An 18,560-nucleotide genomic window follows, 5' to 3' on the forward strand; every position below is an offset into this window, starting at 1 on the left:
TGTTTTTTTTCTCCTGTGTCTTTGGCTCACAACAAAGACAAGAGCCAAGTCAGCATTTGGACCAGACAAGTCCGAGGACGACATTTGCTGGATTGACCTCATTTGGGATTTCGTTTCACGTAGAGATTCTGCAAAATTGGGGGGGATTATAGTGCAGTGAATTATTATTCTAAATAAAGTCATAAAAAATATAAAATATATATAAAGCAGCCGATTTTATAGACCTTATACAGCGAATTAACCACAAGTTTTCATTTTTGGGGGACAGAAAAAAAACAAACATTTCACCATGTAAATTCCTCCATTTTTAGGTCTGACGACAACATTTAGTGGATTTATTTAATTTCGGATTATCTTTCACACAGAGTTTGCAGAATTGGAGGGGGGTGTAATAGTGGAGTATAATTATTATAAATCATTTTCATGAGCACATTTGGCTGCAAAATAGATGATCACGATCACCAAGAAGTTTCATTGATTTTTACTTTATTTCATTCGTATTTTTCTTGAACAAGGGACACTAGTTCCAACCTGTTAAATGTAAAATAAGACATAATAAAGCACAACAACTCGATATTTAAAATAATGCAATGTGATGATACACGTTCATGTTTTAAATAGTTAAAAAAAAGCATCAATTTACACCAAACGGCCACTTCATTAGGTACAGACTTCAGGCGAGCAAAATAATGGAGAAAAAAGAAGAAAAAATCTGCATTACTTTTGTAAAAACACTGACAGGAGTGTTGGTGTACCTAATAATGTGGCCAGCTTCTCTATTTGGTTCCTGGACTCTCCGAAAAGTGCAAAGAACTAAAATACTTGATATGCGTTTTTGTGTGTGTGCGCGTAAAGTGGTTGTAAATGTAAATATTCCACAGTATAAAGTTTTGTTTTTTTTTTGGTTATAACGACTGAACTTTTTTTGCTAACTGTCCAGTTCGTGCGTCAACAACAGCATTCAAGTGTTCTTAAAAAGAAACACTTAAAATTGCACGCCCTGCTGAAAAAAAGTGCCTGACTTCACCAAAACGTGTAAATACAATTTGTCACCAAAAAAATTGTGATTATTTTCAGTCTTAGCGCACTCAATTGTGCTTGTCTGGGAGTCCGTCACTCACCCCATGGAGGAAGCAAACTTTTTATTTCCTCCCGCAGTGTCCACTGATGCCTTGTGCAACATTTCCCTTGTAGAAGTGTCTCTCTCTCTCTCTCTCTCTCTCTCTCTCTGAAAAAGAAAGTACCAAGTGAGAGGGGGCAAAAGGATGTGGATGGCATTTAAAAAAAAGGAAAAATTCCGCTTCAACTGCTTTAAGACAAAATGGCCGCTCTTGGTTTACGCCCGTGAGGGTTGTTTTCCCAGGCGCAAATGGCAAAATTAGGATACGAGGAAAAACTGAGGCAAAATGGCGGAGAAAATTTTCACAAGCCAAGTTGTTCATCACTCCTTTTCCCGCATGAGCTCGAAGAACCAAAATGGCCACCATCCTTTTGCGTTTTTTCTTTCAGTGATGCTGCAATGTCGTGATCCAAATGACAAAATGACATCATATAAAATGGACGCCCTCCTTTTGCATTTTTTTTCTTTCGGCGGTGATGCCAAAATTTGTCTTTTCATCTTTCAATGGTGACAAAATGTCATGACCCAAACTGGTTGCATTCCATTTGCGCTTTCTTCCTTTCAGCATTGTCATGATCCAAAATGGCAGCCGTCCCTTTGCCTTTTTTCCCTTTTCAGGATTGTGATGCGTGTCATCATCCAAAATGGCCGCTCTCCTCTTTTCTATCAGTAGTAACAAAAAGTCATGATCCAAAATGGCTGTTCTCCTTTTGCCTTTTTATTTTTCAGAGGTGAGCGAATGTCATGATCCAAAAGGGCCGCACTCCTTTTGCCTTTTTTTTTCCCCTTTCAGCAGTGCGATGCAAAACGCCTTTTCCTCTCTTCCAGGAGCGTGGCGCACGCATCGTGATCCAAAATGGCCGCTCTGCTTTTGCCTTTTCATCTATTTCAGTGGTGCGATGAGATGAGACAAAATGGCCGCATTCCTTTTTCCTTCCAGCTCCAGGAGTGGGCGAGACAAATGCGAGCGCACTGAGCCCTGGTTTTGTCTCTGCATCTCCATCGGTCAAAACGGCCCCCCCCGCCCCACCCCCCGAAAAACTCATGGTACGTAAAAAGGCGTCCCCCGCCGCTCATCCGGTGAGCTCCACGGGAAGCTCTCGGCTGCACAGCGCCTCCCACTGGCGAGCCAGCAGGGAGATGAGTCTCTCGCGGCTGTCGGCCCCCGGCACGAAGACGCACCACTGCACCTCGCCCTCGTAGGGAGGCGCGGGCGGCGGGTTCTCCTCGCCCCCGCCGCCAAAGTGGTCCACGGCGAGGCGGCACAGCAGGTCCGGGCCCGGCAGCTCGTCGAACACCAGCGTCAGGGCCTGCGGGTACGTCTGGTAGCCCAGCAGGACCCGGTCCAGGTCGCGGATCCGCCGGGCTTCCCGCAGCCGGTAGCGTTCCCTGCGGGGAGAGCGCGGAGCGGTTGGCGGCCGATCGCCGGGGGCGACGGAGCGGAGGGCGGGAGTCCCACCTGGACGGCGGCTCCTTGGCAAAGTCCGGAAGAGGGTAGCTGACGTAGTCTTCGTCCAGCAGGAAGACGTCGCCGCCGGTCAGGATCAGCGTCCGGGGCCGGAGGACGGGAGGCCCGCCGGGGGCCCGGCCGCCGTCGATCTCCACCTGTCGGCCGGAGAACCCGCTTCGTTTCTTTGAAGATCGGACGTCGGGACGCCCGAACTCGAGGGGACAAAAAAAAACAAAAACCTGAAAGACCAGCAGGTAGAGCAGCACGTTGAAGGAACGCGAGGACAGGGGCGAGGGCGCGGCGCCGGCACCGGCGCTCGCCTTCCTCTCGGCCACGATGAAGGTCAGGTCGCCCATCTCCTCCTCGCTGGGGTAGATGAACTTCACCCGGCTGCTGTGCACCAGCTCGTAGTTGTGCATCTTGCCTGCGGGGGGCGCAGGAATGCATCGCCGAGCGTTACCTTCACTCAAAAGCGGAGCGGCTCACAACAAGAAAAACGTTGATGCCGGTCCAGTAAAAATGGATTTTTGTCGTTTAAAAATGTCAATGCTTGTGAATGAGTTGATTTAAGTTCATGTTTGGTTTAGTTTTTTTAACTAATGCGAAGGTCAAACCAAAAATACTCATTAATCCCAACATGACACAGTGGTACGTACGTCTACTTAGGAATTGTTACGAATAAAGCAAAATGCCTCGGCGGAAAAATACTGTCTCTAGTAACGAGAGAATATTCAGGATACTTTTCACCTTTGTTCGTTACGTCCACACTTCCAAGCAACAATTTACACCGGAGAACTAACAAATATCAAATTGACGGCTTTTTTACATGAATGCATTTTACAATTTATTAATATTACTCATTTGAAGGGTTTAGGAGTGTTTTATTCTTTACATGATATCTTTTGATTATCATGCACTAATGTAATTCTGATATGGAAATTTAAGATCCGGATGAAGCTACCGCTGCACCACTCCGTCAGAACCGAGCGTCACCTGAGCCGGTGCCGGTAAACTGCGAGTAGAAGTCCTGCTCGGACGGCTCGGGGGCGGGAAGCTTCCGCTGCAGGCTGAGCGCCGCCATCAGCTCCTGGAGGAAGACCCCCGTGCCGTAACTGTCCCTGCTCAGGCAGCAAACCACGTGCTCGGCCGAGCGGCCTGCCCGGCCAAAACGGGGGGGGGAAAAAAAAAAAAAATGAGCAGGCGCGAGCCGATAAATATTTTGCAACACTTGGACAAAAGGGAAAACTGACCGACAAGCCTGAAGTATTGATCGAACAATCCCACATTGACGGAAAGCAGATCCGAGAGTTGGACGGTCAGGCAGCAGCAGAGGCGCACGTTCGGGTCCGGGGAAGCGCTCGGGTCCATTTCTGACAGACGAGAAAGATAAACACGCAACTTTTTGATTTTTATTTATTTACACCCTAAAAAAATGGAGAATCCTGGAAAACGGAATTTGATTACGCAAAAGCAAATAGTGAAACTTCATGCTTTTATTTTACTAATGATTTCTTTTAGTGCCACGGATGAGAATTTTTATCTTTTAAAATAGAAATAAAAACAAGAAATAATCAAATTCTCGTCGATTGTCAAAAAAAAACCTGTCTTGACTAGTATGGAGGAGCGAAAGTGCCAAAATTCAATACCATTCAGTACCATTCAATAATGAAATAAAAGTGCCATTATTTAATTTAAACGTTTCATTAAAAAAAAACTTCAGAGTTGAAGGTGGTTTGATGCGGTTGCTGATGTTGAGGCACTTCTTTATCACCTGCGAAGCAGTGGTGAGCGGCGGCGGAGTCTTCCAACAGGAAGTAGACGCTGTGGGTGGAGAGCAGGAGGCAGCACACCAGTTCTGCCTCCGGTGCGGCGTAGAGTACCACGGACAGCCACAAGACTTGCCGCACGTCATCCTCCGTCTTTAAAAGATTCGACACGTGGACTTGAGTAGGCTTCCAGTAATTAAGCAAGAAATGATTATCTTACGGGCTTTTTTATGATTCTAATTATTGTGCATGCGGCAACGCTCTCCCCAGTTTGTGTCAGAGGAAAAATGTACCATATGAACATTGTCCCTTGACCCCAATTTTCCTATTCGGCAGCTATTTACCGCCATTTGCTGGCATTACAGAAGTTTGAGAAACGGCAGTGAAACACCAATTGCTGGGTTTCCAGAAGCGAGTGAAAGGGGAGGCCAAAATGACAAGTAAGCGTCCTTACCAGTGCTATATATCTGCGGAAGTATGTGAGCAGCTGCTCCTCATCAAGCCCAGCCAGAAGCTTGAGCCCCGGAGTAAGTCCCGGGACCAGATGGGGGGACGGCCGGATCTCTTCCAGTCGGAGACGAGAGGGACTGCAAGACCAAACGGGTGAGAGAGAGAGAGAGAGAGAAAAAAAAAAAAGCACCGGTTTTCCTTGTTACATGTAGTGTGGGATGTAAAGAAATCAACAGGTTTATAAAACCAATAAGATGTGAGAAATCAAGGAACCGCTGACAGGGTTGAAATGACTCACCTGCAGGTGCCGTGAGATTTTTGACAGCAGCACTTCTCAGCAGCTTTACGATGGTGACCTGAGGGACCAAAAGAGGTGTCAAGCTAAAGCGCAAGTGTCAAACTCCAGTCCTGGAGGGCCGGCATCCAGCACACCTGATTCAAACGATTAGCTCACGTTCTGCAAGAGCTTGAAAATGAGCATTTGAATCAGGTGTGTTGGGAGAGAAAACCGGAAAACATGCAGGATGCCGGCCCTTGAGAAATCAGGTGTTTTCGAGAGGGAGCGTTCGAAAACAGGATATCGGCTCTCAAGGTCTGAAGTTCCACACCCGTGATCTAAAGCAAGGGTCGCATTAAGAGTTGGAAAAATAGGAAGGCTTTTCTTTCCCGTGAATGATTGCTGATGATTAATGAATCATCTATCGAAACAAAGGAATACAAAAATGTGTAATACGTAGAATGAAGCAAGCTAGCATGACAATCGTTAGCCAAAAGGAATGTCTGTCATCACCCACCTTGTGTGGATTCTTCTGAGTGCGGCCAGCATCTGCAGGGGAGGGGCAGCGCTACCATCTTCAGCCCCACCAGAGCCACTCTCCGCCGGCCCAGTTCCCCCAAGAAGGAGCTCTTGTCCTGGGCCAGCGGGAAGAGCAGCAGCAGGCTCCCACCGGCCAGCAGCAGCTCCGTTGTGTGGCTCAATCTGGACAAAAAATCCCAAAAGTCACAAAATGTACATGACATGCATTAAAAAAAAAAAAAATACATACAGCAAAAAAGGAGAACAAAAGGAAATAAATTAATAATCCTCTTTTGGGTGGATTTGCATTTTTATTTATCTTCCTTGTAAGTCAGGCAGACAATATGTATTTTTTTCTTTTGATCTTAAAAAAGTGAAGCAAAAAAAAAAAATCTCTACTTGACAGATTTCAGCGACTGCGGGTAATTTGGGGAACGCAACTCCAGAGATAAACGAGGAAACACTAAGTTTCGAGTGATTTGCCACCATCTCGTGTCAGCTAAACATTTTTTACCTGTGCTGGTGTTTCGGGTGCCGGCAGCAAATTCCGCCGGCGGTCTTTCCATCCCGGGGATCTCTTTGGTTGGGGTGAAGCGCCACAGAGCCGAGGGGAACGCGGACGAGCCTCCACGAGGCCCAATGAAGCCCGGCGGTGCTCCTCTCCCTCCCGGCAATGGCTCTGACATCCATCTTCAGCACCCAAAGGTGACGGTGGGTGAGGAAGAGGAGAGACGGAAGCTCCTCCGTGTCGGGTAAAACGTCCGAAAAGAGTTGGCGTGAGGTGGAAGGAGGAGAGCGGGGCAGGAAGAGGCTCAGATAGCCTCCTTGGACTCCCTGACTCTCGTCCACTTCCCAGGAGTTGAGGAGGGAGCGGGGTACGATCTGAGGAGTCTCCGCTAGCTCTGTGACCCGCATCAGTCTTTTTAGCCCGGCCCCGGTTCTCCGGAGCTCCTGGGCCTCGGAGAAGAGGTAATAGCGAGAGGCGCCGTTTCGGAAGCCGAAGGCCAGACACGAGGAAGGAAGCTCGGCGTCCGGGGAGAGCAGGACCTGGGAGAAAGGCAGGAGCAGGTCCACCTCAAGGCCGGCCGCAACAGCCTCTGTGGATGGACTTGTGTCTTTGGAAAAACACACACACACACAAAAAAATGAATGGAAGGGTGGAATATATTATGGAGCGCATAGTTATTGACACCACCTGTTACCACAGTGCACATCATCAATCGATGAGCTTTTTTTTAGTTAAAGTTGTTCAATAAACATTTACTGTATTTTCCACACTATAAGATGCATAGGATTTTAAGGCACACCCTCAGTGAATGACCTATTTTAAATGTTTGGGAAATCTGAAACACACTTAACTTAACCCTCAACATCATTCGAATTAATGTTATTGAAAGACTGATACAGTACGTGCAAAAAATTGGTCCGTTTTGATTGATGCGGTTATAAGTCGACCCATTTTTTGGCCGACGGGAGCCGCACTGCACGAAAGGCATTCCTTTATTTACCTGTATCCGGACGGCCCCCCTCGAAATCATGCGGTACGCGCAGCAAGCACAAAAGACGGTCCGTCAACACCAGGCAGGTAAGCCCCTGCTCCACCTTCTCCTCTTCCACCTTAAGGCAATAGCACCACAGCACATTGTTGATCGTTTCTTCCCGCCGCTCCTCGTGGCATGATTCCGAGGGGGGAAGACGAGCAGCGAGCGACGAGTCCTGAACGGAATCGTCCAGTCCCATCTCGAAGTAGCCGTCCCTGGAGAGCGGACAGCCCACTTGCGTGCTCTCCGCGTGGGATGAAACCTCTCTGGATGGACACTCTTCTTGCACCTCCTCCTCCTCCTTCTTTTCAACTTCTACCTTCTTCTCACCTTGCTCCCTCAGGGCGGCTTGCAGGCGCTCGCAGAGCAGGCCAGCGAAGATTTGATCGGCCAAGGAAAGCGAGAGGAGGTGAACGGGGAGTAGAGGACACCAGGGGGCGCCGCAACTGCGACAGGTAGCCTCAGGCACACTAGATGAGGGCGAGCACGGGCAACTGCAAGAGAAACACAATTGACCGTTGCTTTTTTCTAGGCATATATGGGACAAGGGACTTGATCAGATTTAGCTGCTGACCAGGGGGTTGTGTTGGCAGGGGCGTTGTGCACACATTCAGACGGATGGGTGGCAGGGTTTTGAATCTGCACACATGCATTCAAACAATAACGTTCTGCATTTAATAGAAGCACCAACATGACCCTGATGCTTTAATTCCATGTAGCTCAGTCACATAACTCCATTACAGAAAAAGATCATTTATCTACTCAAGGGAACCAAATGGTTGTCACGGTAACAGTTGGGTGTGTCTAACCTGGGCAGTGTCAGCAGGCGTACCGGAGGAAGCTGCGGGAGGGAGGATGATAGGCGGAACGGCGGTTTCTTCTCGGCTGCTCATTTCTTTAAAGCAGACACACAAGAACGTCGGTGGACTTCAAGGTCAGAGAGCAAAGGCTTCATAGGGTCTGTTGAAATTCCTATCTTGATTGTTTTTTTTTTTGTAAGCGATACATGTAATTTCTAAGAAGCTGTCAATCAAAGTTCAATGAAAAATTAAGCTATATCCCGTGGGTGTCCGGGGATTTTTCAATAAATTGACCTTAATTTCACCCAACTTGGGCTGACTTTGAAATGGTCATAAGTTTATCAAATACAAATATACGTTTACTTTCAAACCCCGGCCCTTCAAGGGCTGATTTGGGTTTTCAATTCTCTTCACAGGGCACCCCTCTGAATGGCCAAAATGACAACAAAATGGCTGCTTTAAAGCAAAATGGCAGGCTTCCTGTGTGGTTGAAATCCTGAGACATGCCTACCAATCGTCATGACGCTAAATGAAACTTCAGAGTTGAATTTCCAAATGGATTTTGCATGCACATGACAGCAGCCAAGAAAAGGAGCAATTTGAAGAGGACCACACCATCCATCAGCCATGCACAGCCTGACGCACACATGATTGGACTGATTACCTTGGCTCTTGCAAGAAGCCTGCCGGGCCTGACAGGAAGAGGAGGAGGCGGAGGAGGAGGTGCGAGAATGAGGGGCGACAACAGAGGTGTAGCAAGAGGAGTGGGTAGAGGAAGAGGCGGAGGGAGGAGAGCGGCGAGGAAGTGCAGCAGCAGCAGCAGCAGCAGACAACCCGGTCTCCTCACTGATCTGACGAGAAGACAGAGAGGAGGAAGCCTTCAGAGAGCGGCCGCCATTCAAATCCCCAACCAGATAGGCAGACAATTTGCTTTTTGAGGAAACTTACACACCGAGAACCTGCAAGGGGAAAACCCCAGACCCTACATCGGGGGTGTCCAAAGCCGGTTCTCAAGGGCTGCCGTCCTGCATATTGCCCCGATTTCTATCCCAACACACCCGATTCAAATGATCACGGCGCTTGCCGGGCTTCTGCTGAGCTTGATGATGAGCTGATCATTTGAATGAGGGGTGTCAGGGGAAAGAAAAAGAAAACAGGAAAACGTGCTGGATACCACACCTCGAGGACCAGGTTGGGACACCCCTGGGCTATGCGATACTAGTTGGAAGAAGTCAGGGTGAAAAACGTCTTTTGCTTCAGTATAGTTAGTTAGAAGGACTGAATTGTTTTGTAAATGTATTTTTAGCATATGCCGGGGGCCGGAAATGGCTAGTTTTGGACGCCGCTGGTTTAGGCAGAAGGAAAAAAAAAAACATTACCTTCTTGTCGCTGCTGCTCATACGGTCTTTGACTTGTTTGGCTTTCTGAATGGCTTTCAACACTTCCACCGTGTCCAACTCCTTCGCTGTGGTCACTTGACCATCCAGACACACCTGACACACAAACGCAGGAGTGACCCAAAGCGCACGCACACACTAAACTAAACAGCGTTGCGGCAGCGGTCACGGCACCTCCGCTGCACGATCCCCAAACTGGGCCAGGACTTTGGTTCTGTAGTCGGGGATGATGAAAATTGGGTTGGAGGACAGGTTGACTTTCTCTAGGCACGGCAGCGATCCGATGTTCTTGATTTCCTCCAACTGCAAAGGCACCAAAAAAACGGACCAGTTGTTGCTTTCGGCTGGCCGCCCCCGCGCCCTGAGAAAAAACAAAACAAAACAATAGAAAAAAAAAAACTTACTTGGGCCAGTTGGTTGTGGCTGAGGTCCAGGTGGACCAGAGAGTAGAGCTTGCTGAGGCCCGCCAGCCTCTCCAGTTGGTTGCCGGCCAGGCTGAGCGTCTTGATGTTGCCCAGCCGCGTGTGCGCCGCCTCCAGGACGCTCAGCTTGTTGTAGGACAAATCCACGTGGACCAGATTGTACAGGTGCTGCAAAAGACACAAGACAGTGACAGTTGTAGACAGTGCTGGGCGATAATATCGACGGCACTTGGCACTGACAGAGTTAACTCTCGAAGGTTCTCGGAATGTCATTGCAGGTCAGAGCAAGAGCAATGAGCTGACACTTACCTGAAGGTTTTCCACCGAGGAAAGCTGGTTGTGGCTCAGATCCAGAAATTCCACCTGACGAATCAGTTTCTACATGCGGTGACATCACAGAAAATCAGGGGAGAAGAAAAGCCACGCTGAGACGGCGTAGGGGCAGCCGCATCTCACCACTGAGCCGTCGATGGCGCAGATGGCGTTGCGGCTCATGTCCAGCGTGGTCAGGTTGCGCCAGCGAGGCACCACAGCCGTCACGGGACAGCCCGGGTCCGAGCCCTCCGCTTCCCATTGGGGGAACTCGCCGGCTTCCGGCACCAGAACCACCTGGGGGAGTGGCACGGGTATTGTTATTTGAAATTATTGTCAAAGTGTTTTTTACCATATCATTAGTCCTTGCAGGTAATGATTAAAACAGCTAAAAATAAAAATTCCATTGCATGAGTTGTACACGGTACCATCATGCTATCGGTAGAGTGGTGGACATTCAGTGTGACCAGGCTGGACCTCAGAGATGACAAACCTCCGATTTGCTCGGCAGCGCACTCGCTGATCTGAAAACAAAGAGGGTCTCATTTATGTCAATTACCCAATTAGAAGACACTCCCCCCCTCGCTTTCACGAGCGCATTCACTGTTACACTGGCGAGGCGTTCACTGACGTGGGAAATCTGAAATACACTTAACTTAACCCTCAACAAACATATAACTTATGGATATGAACACAAGAAAATATGAACATTTTTGCAAAATATTATTTATTTTGTTTTAAGTATCGATTTAATACTTAAGTATCTGTGATTTAAAGTCCGGACTCCACAAAAAATCGTGAAAATACATCCCTGGCATTGAATGACTTCAATTTTCTGGGTCAACATGTAAATGCACTTACCTCAATTTGTAACAGGGACTTAAAAAAAGACAGATCAAAAGGCAGGTTCCTTTCCATGATATTACTGCTTCCTACTGGACCTCTGGTGCCACAGATCTGAAGTGCGATTAAACAGTGAGTTAAAAAAAAAAAAAAATCTCAAAATGGCTGTAAAGTGGAGTCCTGCGAAACGGACCTTGAGGTACCGCAGCCTGCAGGTGAAGTCCAAAATGTGACCCAGGTCGGTTTTGGCGTCGCCGTTGCAGCAGGTGGGCTTGGCCAGGCGCAACTGCTGTGAGACGGCGTGGAGCTGCAGGGGGCGCAAGGAGAACACCTCGCCGGCAGCCAGCAACTCTTCACCTACCAACGCACACAATTTTCATGACAAATTCATGAGCTCCTTCTTCCTCAAAATGGCAGGTTGGCAGCTATTAGTCTATAACTAATGCATTTTTATTGTTTTTTTTCTCAATATATATTCATTGACTTACAGTGGATTTAACTAATTTGTTGCCACGCCGGCAAAAATGGATCCTTGACGCCTGGATCCGTCATTGGCAGTAAAAAGAGTTCAAATAATGCTCCCCATCTAATCAGTTGCCAATCAAAAACCAAAAATGGAAAAAGTGACTCTATTTCTACTACAGTGAAAGCTAATAAAAGTAAAGGAAATGCAGCAGGCTAACCTTTATGAAACAACTCCTCGGCTAACGCAGCTGTGATGCCGTTGATCTCCTGAAAGAGGAAAACCAACAAGGAATATTGCAATAAATCCCCAAAAAGCACAAGTATTCAAGTACGCACTTTTTTCCTGTGTCTAAAAGTATGGGTGGGCCCTATAAACGGTTAACTTTTTTTTTTATTCAACAATATTCCAGGAAGGTTGACCCATCAGACACATGAGCCAGGTTTTGATGCAAAAATGTTTTTTAGTTCCCTAATTAAGGATGTTTTTTTTTGGGGGGGGGACAATGTCACCATCTAGTGGTGGTGGAAGGTTGAGCAAAAGTGCACCGACGGACTGACTGAACAATGATTACGATTTCGTCAGGCCTGTAAAAACGACGGACCGACAACAAAAAGGGGGCGGGGCACTGACTAATGTCGGACCAGCAAAAAAAATATAAGTTGCCTACCTCTGTTGCCAAAGTGTTGATGCGCCTTAAACAGTAACATTTAAAATACAACATCAAAACCATAATGCGTTTCCTACACAGGAGCGTCATATATTCGGGGATTACGGTAATCAGGAATACTAAGGCTCCGCTCTATTTTTATTTCTTTGCTTCCCAGTCGCAGCACTGAGAAAAGCCCAACTGGACTTTAATGAATGCCAGTATTGTTGTTTGGTATGGCAGCAGTCATCGGTTTTCCACACTTGAACGGCCCGTGGTGATGATCACATGTTGATCAGCGTGGCTCGCATGGCTTTGTTTTGGCTTAGGGCGAAACAAGTGTCCTACTGTTGCGCTTCCGCGGTCACAAGATAAATCAACAAAATCACTACTGGTTCCATTTGAACATGGCTAAAACGCACGTTGGGAATGGGACACAAAGGTATCCAGTGATGCTGCAGGAAATACTATACAATCAAGTGAGCTCTTTCGTTCTGCATCATGAAAAAAGAAAAATTAACTTTTTATACATTGGCAGTGATTTATTTAACCCCAGTTTTAAGGTGAACTTCAAATGGGAGTTAGTAAAGCTCACGTAGAGGTTGAAGTGAAGAAAGGTAGCGAGGGGGGTGGGCGTGGCACCCGGGAACTGCTGGAGCAGCGCCTGCAAGTAGAGCTCCAGCTCCTTCTGCCGACGCTCCACCAAGCTCTTGGAGTTCTTGCCCAGCATCTTCTTGGGTGGGAGTAGATGTCGGTCCACATTGTTCTCCGCCACCAACTGAGAAGAAGAAAAATACTCAACTAATACACAAAGGCATCCCCTAAAAGAAGCGCCCAGAAGAGGAAGGAACATTTCAAAATGCCATCTAGAGAAAATAAGAAACCTTCAGAAGGAGCCCCGTTCAAGACTCAATAGCTTGCACTAGATGCAGAGTGCTAAAAATAACACAATTGTTGCCACATTAAGCAGTAAGCGTCCAGTGCAAAGGTGCCTTGATGGCAGGCGATGCCATCGGCTAAGATCCTCCTCACAATGATTTGTTGTTTGCTGACATTGCTTTAATGATAAAATCAATTCTGGAGGACGGATTCCCATGTTTACCTTTTCATGGAGGTCGTGGAAGTCGCTGTAGCGATGCTTCACGGTCCACTTGTGCTCTCCATCCAAGATTTCGATGATATATACCTAAATGGGCAAACACAACGCAGTTGTTTATAGAACTTCCAAATTGAAATGAGAAATTTTGGACTGACAAAAGATAGTGTTGTGTGAAAAACAATATTTTAAATGTGTAGCTAAAACCAATAAAAAACTACATGTTTTACACATCCCGAAAACAAATTTAATTTTCTACTCTTGTTACATGGATAGTTAGAGTCAAATTTAATAAATATTTTCTCAATACCAAGCAGAGTTAAATGTATTTAATGATAGACTAAAATAGAATGCCTATTGTCATAGTAAAACAAGTAATACAACAAAATCGGGAGCGCCGCTTCGACTGGTGCATACGAACATTAATTAAAATGAGGAATATAAAACATGAGTTTTATGAGAGTGCAATTATTATTTGGGGGAACCGCTGTAATATTGCTTGTAATCGGTTTCCTCGTTTTATTGGATACATGTGATGTGTTTTTCTAATCTTAGTGTGACGAGGAAGTTATGAATGTTTATATTCTACGTAGCATCGTTGAATGAACATCCTACACTGCCGCGGAGAATTGCATTTTTTTCGCATAATTGGCCAAAAATGGTTGCGAATCTGTCATCTTGCTAGTTGGCCCTTAGTCCGTGCATTCCAGTTCAGCTTTTCCGCCCAACGAGTAAAAACAAAACGCGAAGACGCAGCGAGTCGCTGACTCAATCACGGCGCTAGCATAGCCACAAGCTAAGCTAAGAAGAAGCGGAAGCCAATCTTACCGTGTAGTTTTCCACCAACTCGGAACCGACGATACACACTTTTCTTTCCGGCAGCTCCTCTGTGAACGGGACGGGTTCCATGGTCGGGTCGGAACAGGGATGACACTGTGTCCGGGAGTAAAATGTGTCATTTAAATGGACTTTTCGCGATGTAGCTCGAGTCTATAGGCTCGCCGTCGGTCGCCATTTAATTTGTTGTTGACGCCTGCTCACTTCTTCTTTTACTTGAATGGGATAGGCTGAACCCAACTGTGAGGCGTATGCTGCCCCCTTTGACTCATTTTTGTATTGCGGTTATTTTCCGTCAACGACCTTTTCATTCGTATACAGTAGTTGTACTAGTACGCTTTTTTGTTGAGTTCTGAAATTCAACACAGTTGTAATACTCTTTCTTTCGAATAACTTTCTAATAACTACTACTTCGTAATATTTTAGGACAGTAATTTGGCATCGCATGAGAGTCAAATAGTAGTCCCACTCAAACTCTAAAGGTTAACTATTACAATTTTACCATTGTCAAGAAAATAAAGTGGTAGTAAAACGAAGGAATACAAATGATGCAGTAAAGGAAGGACAGGGAAAATGTGGAATTCGTTGCTTGGTACTAGCATAAGTTCAAAGTTCATCCCTCTATTTTTTCAAAATATAAATCTTAACAAATGTTGCAGTAATTCGTGTGTAACTGCGCGCATTGTACCCGCTTTTGGCTCACTTATCTACCTTGCATACAGTATAAATACAGCGTTTACTTAAACGTGTAATACGCATTTCAGCCACATGGGGTCGCTTGACACCATTCATGTGTGAATTTTCAATTACGAATAAAAAATGTTTAGTTTTAACATGTTTTGCCGCACCAAATCAGGGACAATTTTCTAGCAGAAAATACGTTGACAAAGTTGACGTGTTACAAACTCCCATGCACGCACACACACACTCGACATACCCAAATGTTTACAAGGAAATCAATATGAAGTTATGACATTAATCTATGTTTTTTCCACATTCCAGTGGTTGTTATTTACCTGTAATGTCACTTTGTTCCACGAAAGGATTTTATTCCCACAATACACTTTTAATGTCATAGTGCGGTGTGCATGTTTTTTTGTTGTTTTTTGTCCCATCAGACTTCAACCTCCACCTGTTTCCATGTCAATCAAATCTGCCCAGGGGCTTCCCAATCAATAGTTGTGGCTTCGCCCATGCATGGAACGTTAATTGCAACCAAACAAAAGGAATTGTTTCTTACTCAATCACATTTCAAAGTTTCCGTTTTCAGATTGGCTGGTTAGATTAAAAACTAGTTCCATTAAATTGGGACTAGATCCACTTGTCTGTGATTCATGCCCCCGCTCCCCCACCTCTAATATTTGATCATATTGCATGGTTGTATGAAATTTAGTAATATGTGACTCTCACAAGGACATGCTTAGTTTCCCAGACATGATTTAAAGCAGGGGTGTCAAACTCTTTTTTAATGAGCCATTTGTAGCTACAATTTATCTAATTGGGCACATGTGATGTATCGCAAAATCTCAACTTTATTCTTTTTCATTTAATTAGGCCGCCGGGCCTGAGTTTGACACCTCTGATTTAGAACCCATTTAAAAAACAAAGCATTTTCAAATAGTTTTTAAAGTTCAAGTGCTTCTTGTTTCGCTCAAAAGACCATTTATTTTTAATAAAAAAAAAAAACCTGTGAAGAAGCCAATCAAAAATAAGCACTTTTTTGGGGGCAGGGGGTGAACAAAGTGTGTACCTAAAGTGTCCAACGACTCTGCTGCTAGTGTCAATCATAGAAGATGGGCGGGGCTTCACAGACAGCAAATTGGATCAAGTTTCATCTGCTGGCAGGAGCAAACGGAACCATTTGAATTATGGGGAGTGCAACACGTTCACCGTCATAAACGCAAACACGACAACAAACGCGTTTATACGTATTAATACTTCACAGAACGACGTAGTTGGGGATCAACGTCACTACATATATGAAGTAGACGGTAGTAGTCGGGAGTAAATATAAAGCAGGGGAGGGCGGTAGAAGCAAAACACCCCCTTTTGGAATCCGCGAATAGATCATTCCACCCCTTTATTTGTCCTCTTAGCCGTCTGTAAGTCACAGTTCAGTAGAGTGGCGAGAGAAAGTGGAGGTATCACCGCGAAGCCCATAACTTCGAAAAAAAGAGAAAAAACAGCCCCCACCAAAAAAAACCCGAATAAGCTCGACAATATTACATTTCCACTCAATTTAAAATCACGTCTGGTGCTAATCTCCCGCGAGGAGAAAAAAAAAAAGACGAGCGTCGCGAGGGCCGAGGAGGGCGTGACGCGCAGCCGAGGAAGCTCGCAGGCAAGCGGGCGAGCGAGGCGACGACGACGAGCGGGCTATGCGCCGGCCCAAGCCAGACGTCAAGAAGAAGAAAAGCCGCAAAATTGTCAAAAGGTAGACCGCAGGTGGGGGGAGGGGCGGCGACGGTAAGAAAAGTCAGTCCTCTTTGTTGAGGATGTGAACGAGGGAAGACGCAACCTTCAGGCGAAAAGAAGAACATGCTCCCCGGGGAGATGTGCGGGCGAGGAGCCCGGCGGGGCGACGCGCAGGCCCGCGGCGAGAAGCGCAAGGCCACCGCTGGCTGCTTGAGAGGACGCAAGAGGCAGCAGCAGCATCCACATCATCATCATCATCATCATCCTCACGCCCGATTCCCGAGGCCCAGGAGCAGCACTTCGCTGCGCCTGCGGCCCATAAACGTCCAGGGCAACCGAGCTCGGGGCATGCGCGCCCCCAAGAACACCAACCAGTTTCTCATGCACGAGAAGTACCAGATGATGCACATGCGCTCCGATTCGGTGGGCAGCGACACCGCGGGGAGCTGCTCGGACAGCGAAGCGGAGCTGACCGATATGGACTCGTACCTGGGCGCCCTGGAGAACGCCAGGGGAGCCCTGCCCGAACCAGAACCGCCCCAGGCGGTCCAGCACGAGGACAGCATGCAGTACTTCCCCTCCGAGGACGACCTCCTGCAGAGTCACAACTTCATGCAGCGGGACTTTGCACAGTTCTGTGACTATTTGATGTCGTAGCCGGGCAAGTTTGTCATGACGTCACCGGGAGCTGTCTTTTTTTTTTTTTTTTGTACACTGCAATAACTTTCCCTTTTGGGGAACTGCAATGAGTATAATAAAACCTATTAAAACTATGAGCTTTGAATTCTTTTGTTTTTGTTTTTTTTTGGGGGGGGGGGGTGAAACCTATCTACCATTAACTGCAGAAAACTCACCTATTTGCAGTTTTGGGTGCTCAGGCTAATGCAATAGCATATTGGTTAAGTGGAAATATGGTGCTGAGGTGAGTAGTTTCATTTTGGAGGATCAAACTGAACATTTAGTAAATATTGTGATTTTGCGTTCAACTTAATTCAACTTTTAAATGTATTCGTTTAGTCTCAAAAGTTGGATAAGTCCATTTTATATTTAGGTTGTTGTGCCCCAAATGTTTCAGGGTATAATGAAGCAAAAAAAAATCCAAACTCAATTTGGACGAAAATAATCAGGTCTAAAAGTTTCTAAGATCTTTGTTTTAGGTTCTTTGAACCTTTTTTTCTTAAACTGTAAAAAATATTGATTATGGTGACAAAGAAAAAAAATAGTACATGGACGTTGGGTTTACCTTCGCTGGCGCTGTTGTCCCCCTCACACAAAGAAAAGTGGGAGTGAACCCAAGCGGCCTATCAGCATCAAGCTGGCTGCACATGAGCGCTCCAGGCTGCCTGTTATCAATAGAGACAAAAATAAAATTACATTTGCTTTGATTGTTTTTGCGGTTGTGTGACCTCTTTCTTGAAAAAGCGCCACATCACTTCCTCCCAGGATTAGCATTAAAATTCGAGTGGTGCAAATATAAAAGGTGATCAATCAGGAGGTGGAACGAGAATTTACATAATTATTAAAAGTGAGGGTACGTTTTATGCCGTACTCAAGAGTAAGCGGAGGCAGGAAGTCGGCCATTTTGGTCTGCTATTTTGAGAAGCTAACTTTTCAAGATTATCCATTAGAAAAAAAAGGGTTTGTTGGTGCACAATCAAGGTGTGGATGAAAGAGAGTAAGGTTGTAATGAGATGCCGTTTTCAGGTGACAGCCACTGACAAAATGGCTGCTTCTGCACTATAAAGCGCACCTAAAAGCCTTGAATTTTCTCAAAAGCTGACAGAGCACCTTATATAAACCAGATTTTTTTTTTTTTTTTTTTTACTGGGCTGGCAGTGAATGCACCTTATAGTGCGGTGTGCCCTAAATATGACAACAGAGAATAACATACAACATAGAATAAATTCATTTTCAACTTTTGACTTGATTTTCCTTTTAATACTGATGAAATGAAGTCATAAAGCAGTAAATGAAAATGATGACGTTTACTCAATTTGAGGGCAAATCACAAAATGAAATGATGCTTCAAGTGTATTCTTACGACTCGCAAACTTGTTTTGAGCGCGACTGTGGATCCGCGCAGTGGGGAATGCAGTGAAATTCCTCTTGAGCTTGTATGGCTAACGCACACGCACGCAGTGTCACACTAACCTGCAGTCTTTGCACAGTTTTCGTCTTTCCAGCGCGTGTCTTTGTGCTGGTC

At 46.0% G+C, this 18,560-nt stretch overlaps 2 protein-coding genes across 2 annotated transcripts; one reads left to right on the top strand and one right to left on the bottom strand.

The window, feature by feature from the left end:
* Nucleotides 1-469: 469 nt before the first annotated feature.
* On the bottom strand, nucleotides 470-18,551 carry nisch (nischarin). Its single transcript, XM_088423096.1, has 28 exons — nucleotides 18,509-18,551; nucleotides 17,601-17,700; nucleotides 13,934-14,038; nucleotides 13,112-13,195; nucleotides 12,605-12,787; nucleotides 11,581-11,629; nucleotides 11,091-11,254; nucleotides 10,916-11,011; nucleotides 10,483-10,578; nucleotides 10,199-10,351; nucleotides 10,052-10,120; nucleotides 9,725-9,910; nucleotides 9,495-9,623; nucleotides 9,303-9,416; nucleotides 8,588-8,774; nucleotides 7,933-8,018; nucleotides 7,698-7,762; nucleotides 7,091-7,617; nucleotides 6,097-6,697; nucleotides 5,581-5,765; nucleotides 5,085-5,142; nucleotides 4,791-4,923; nucleotides 4,342-4,489; nucleotides 3,821-3,940; nucleotides 3,564-3,725; nucleotides 2,810-2,994; nucleotides 2,580-2,725; nucleotides 470-2,509 (listed from the first exon to the last, which is right to left on the bottom strand). The coding sequence occupies exons 2-28, from the start codon at nucleotides 17,682-17,684 to the stop codon at nucleotides 2,194-2,196; spliced, it is 4,431 nt and encodes a 1,476-aa protein (XP_088279222.1). The 5' UTR covers nucleotides 17,685-17,700; nucleotides 18,509-18,551; the 3' UTR covers nucleotides 470-2,193.
* LOC148419571 (uncharacterized) lies at nucleotides 15,970-17,130 on the top strand. The gene has a single exon (XM_088423109.1). The coding sequence runs from the start codon at nucleotides 16,481-16,483 to the stop codon at nucleotides 17,012-17,014; it is 534 nt and encodes a 177-aa protein (XP_088279235.1). The 5' UTR covers nucleotides 15,970-16,480; the 3' UTR covers nucleotides 17,015-17,130.
* Nucleotides 18,552-18,560: the final 9 nt, after the last annotated feature.

Source organism: Hippichthys cyanospilos, chromosome 9 (assembly GCF_059441005.1).
Source record: "Hippichthys cyanospilos isolate Australia breed blue-spotted pipefish chromosome 9, RoL_Hcya_1.0, whole genome shotgun sequence".
Taxonomy (NCBI): domain Eukaryota; kingdom Metazoa; phylum Chordata; class Actinopteri; order Syngnathiformes; family Syngnathidae; genus Hippichthys; species Hippichthys cyanospilos.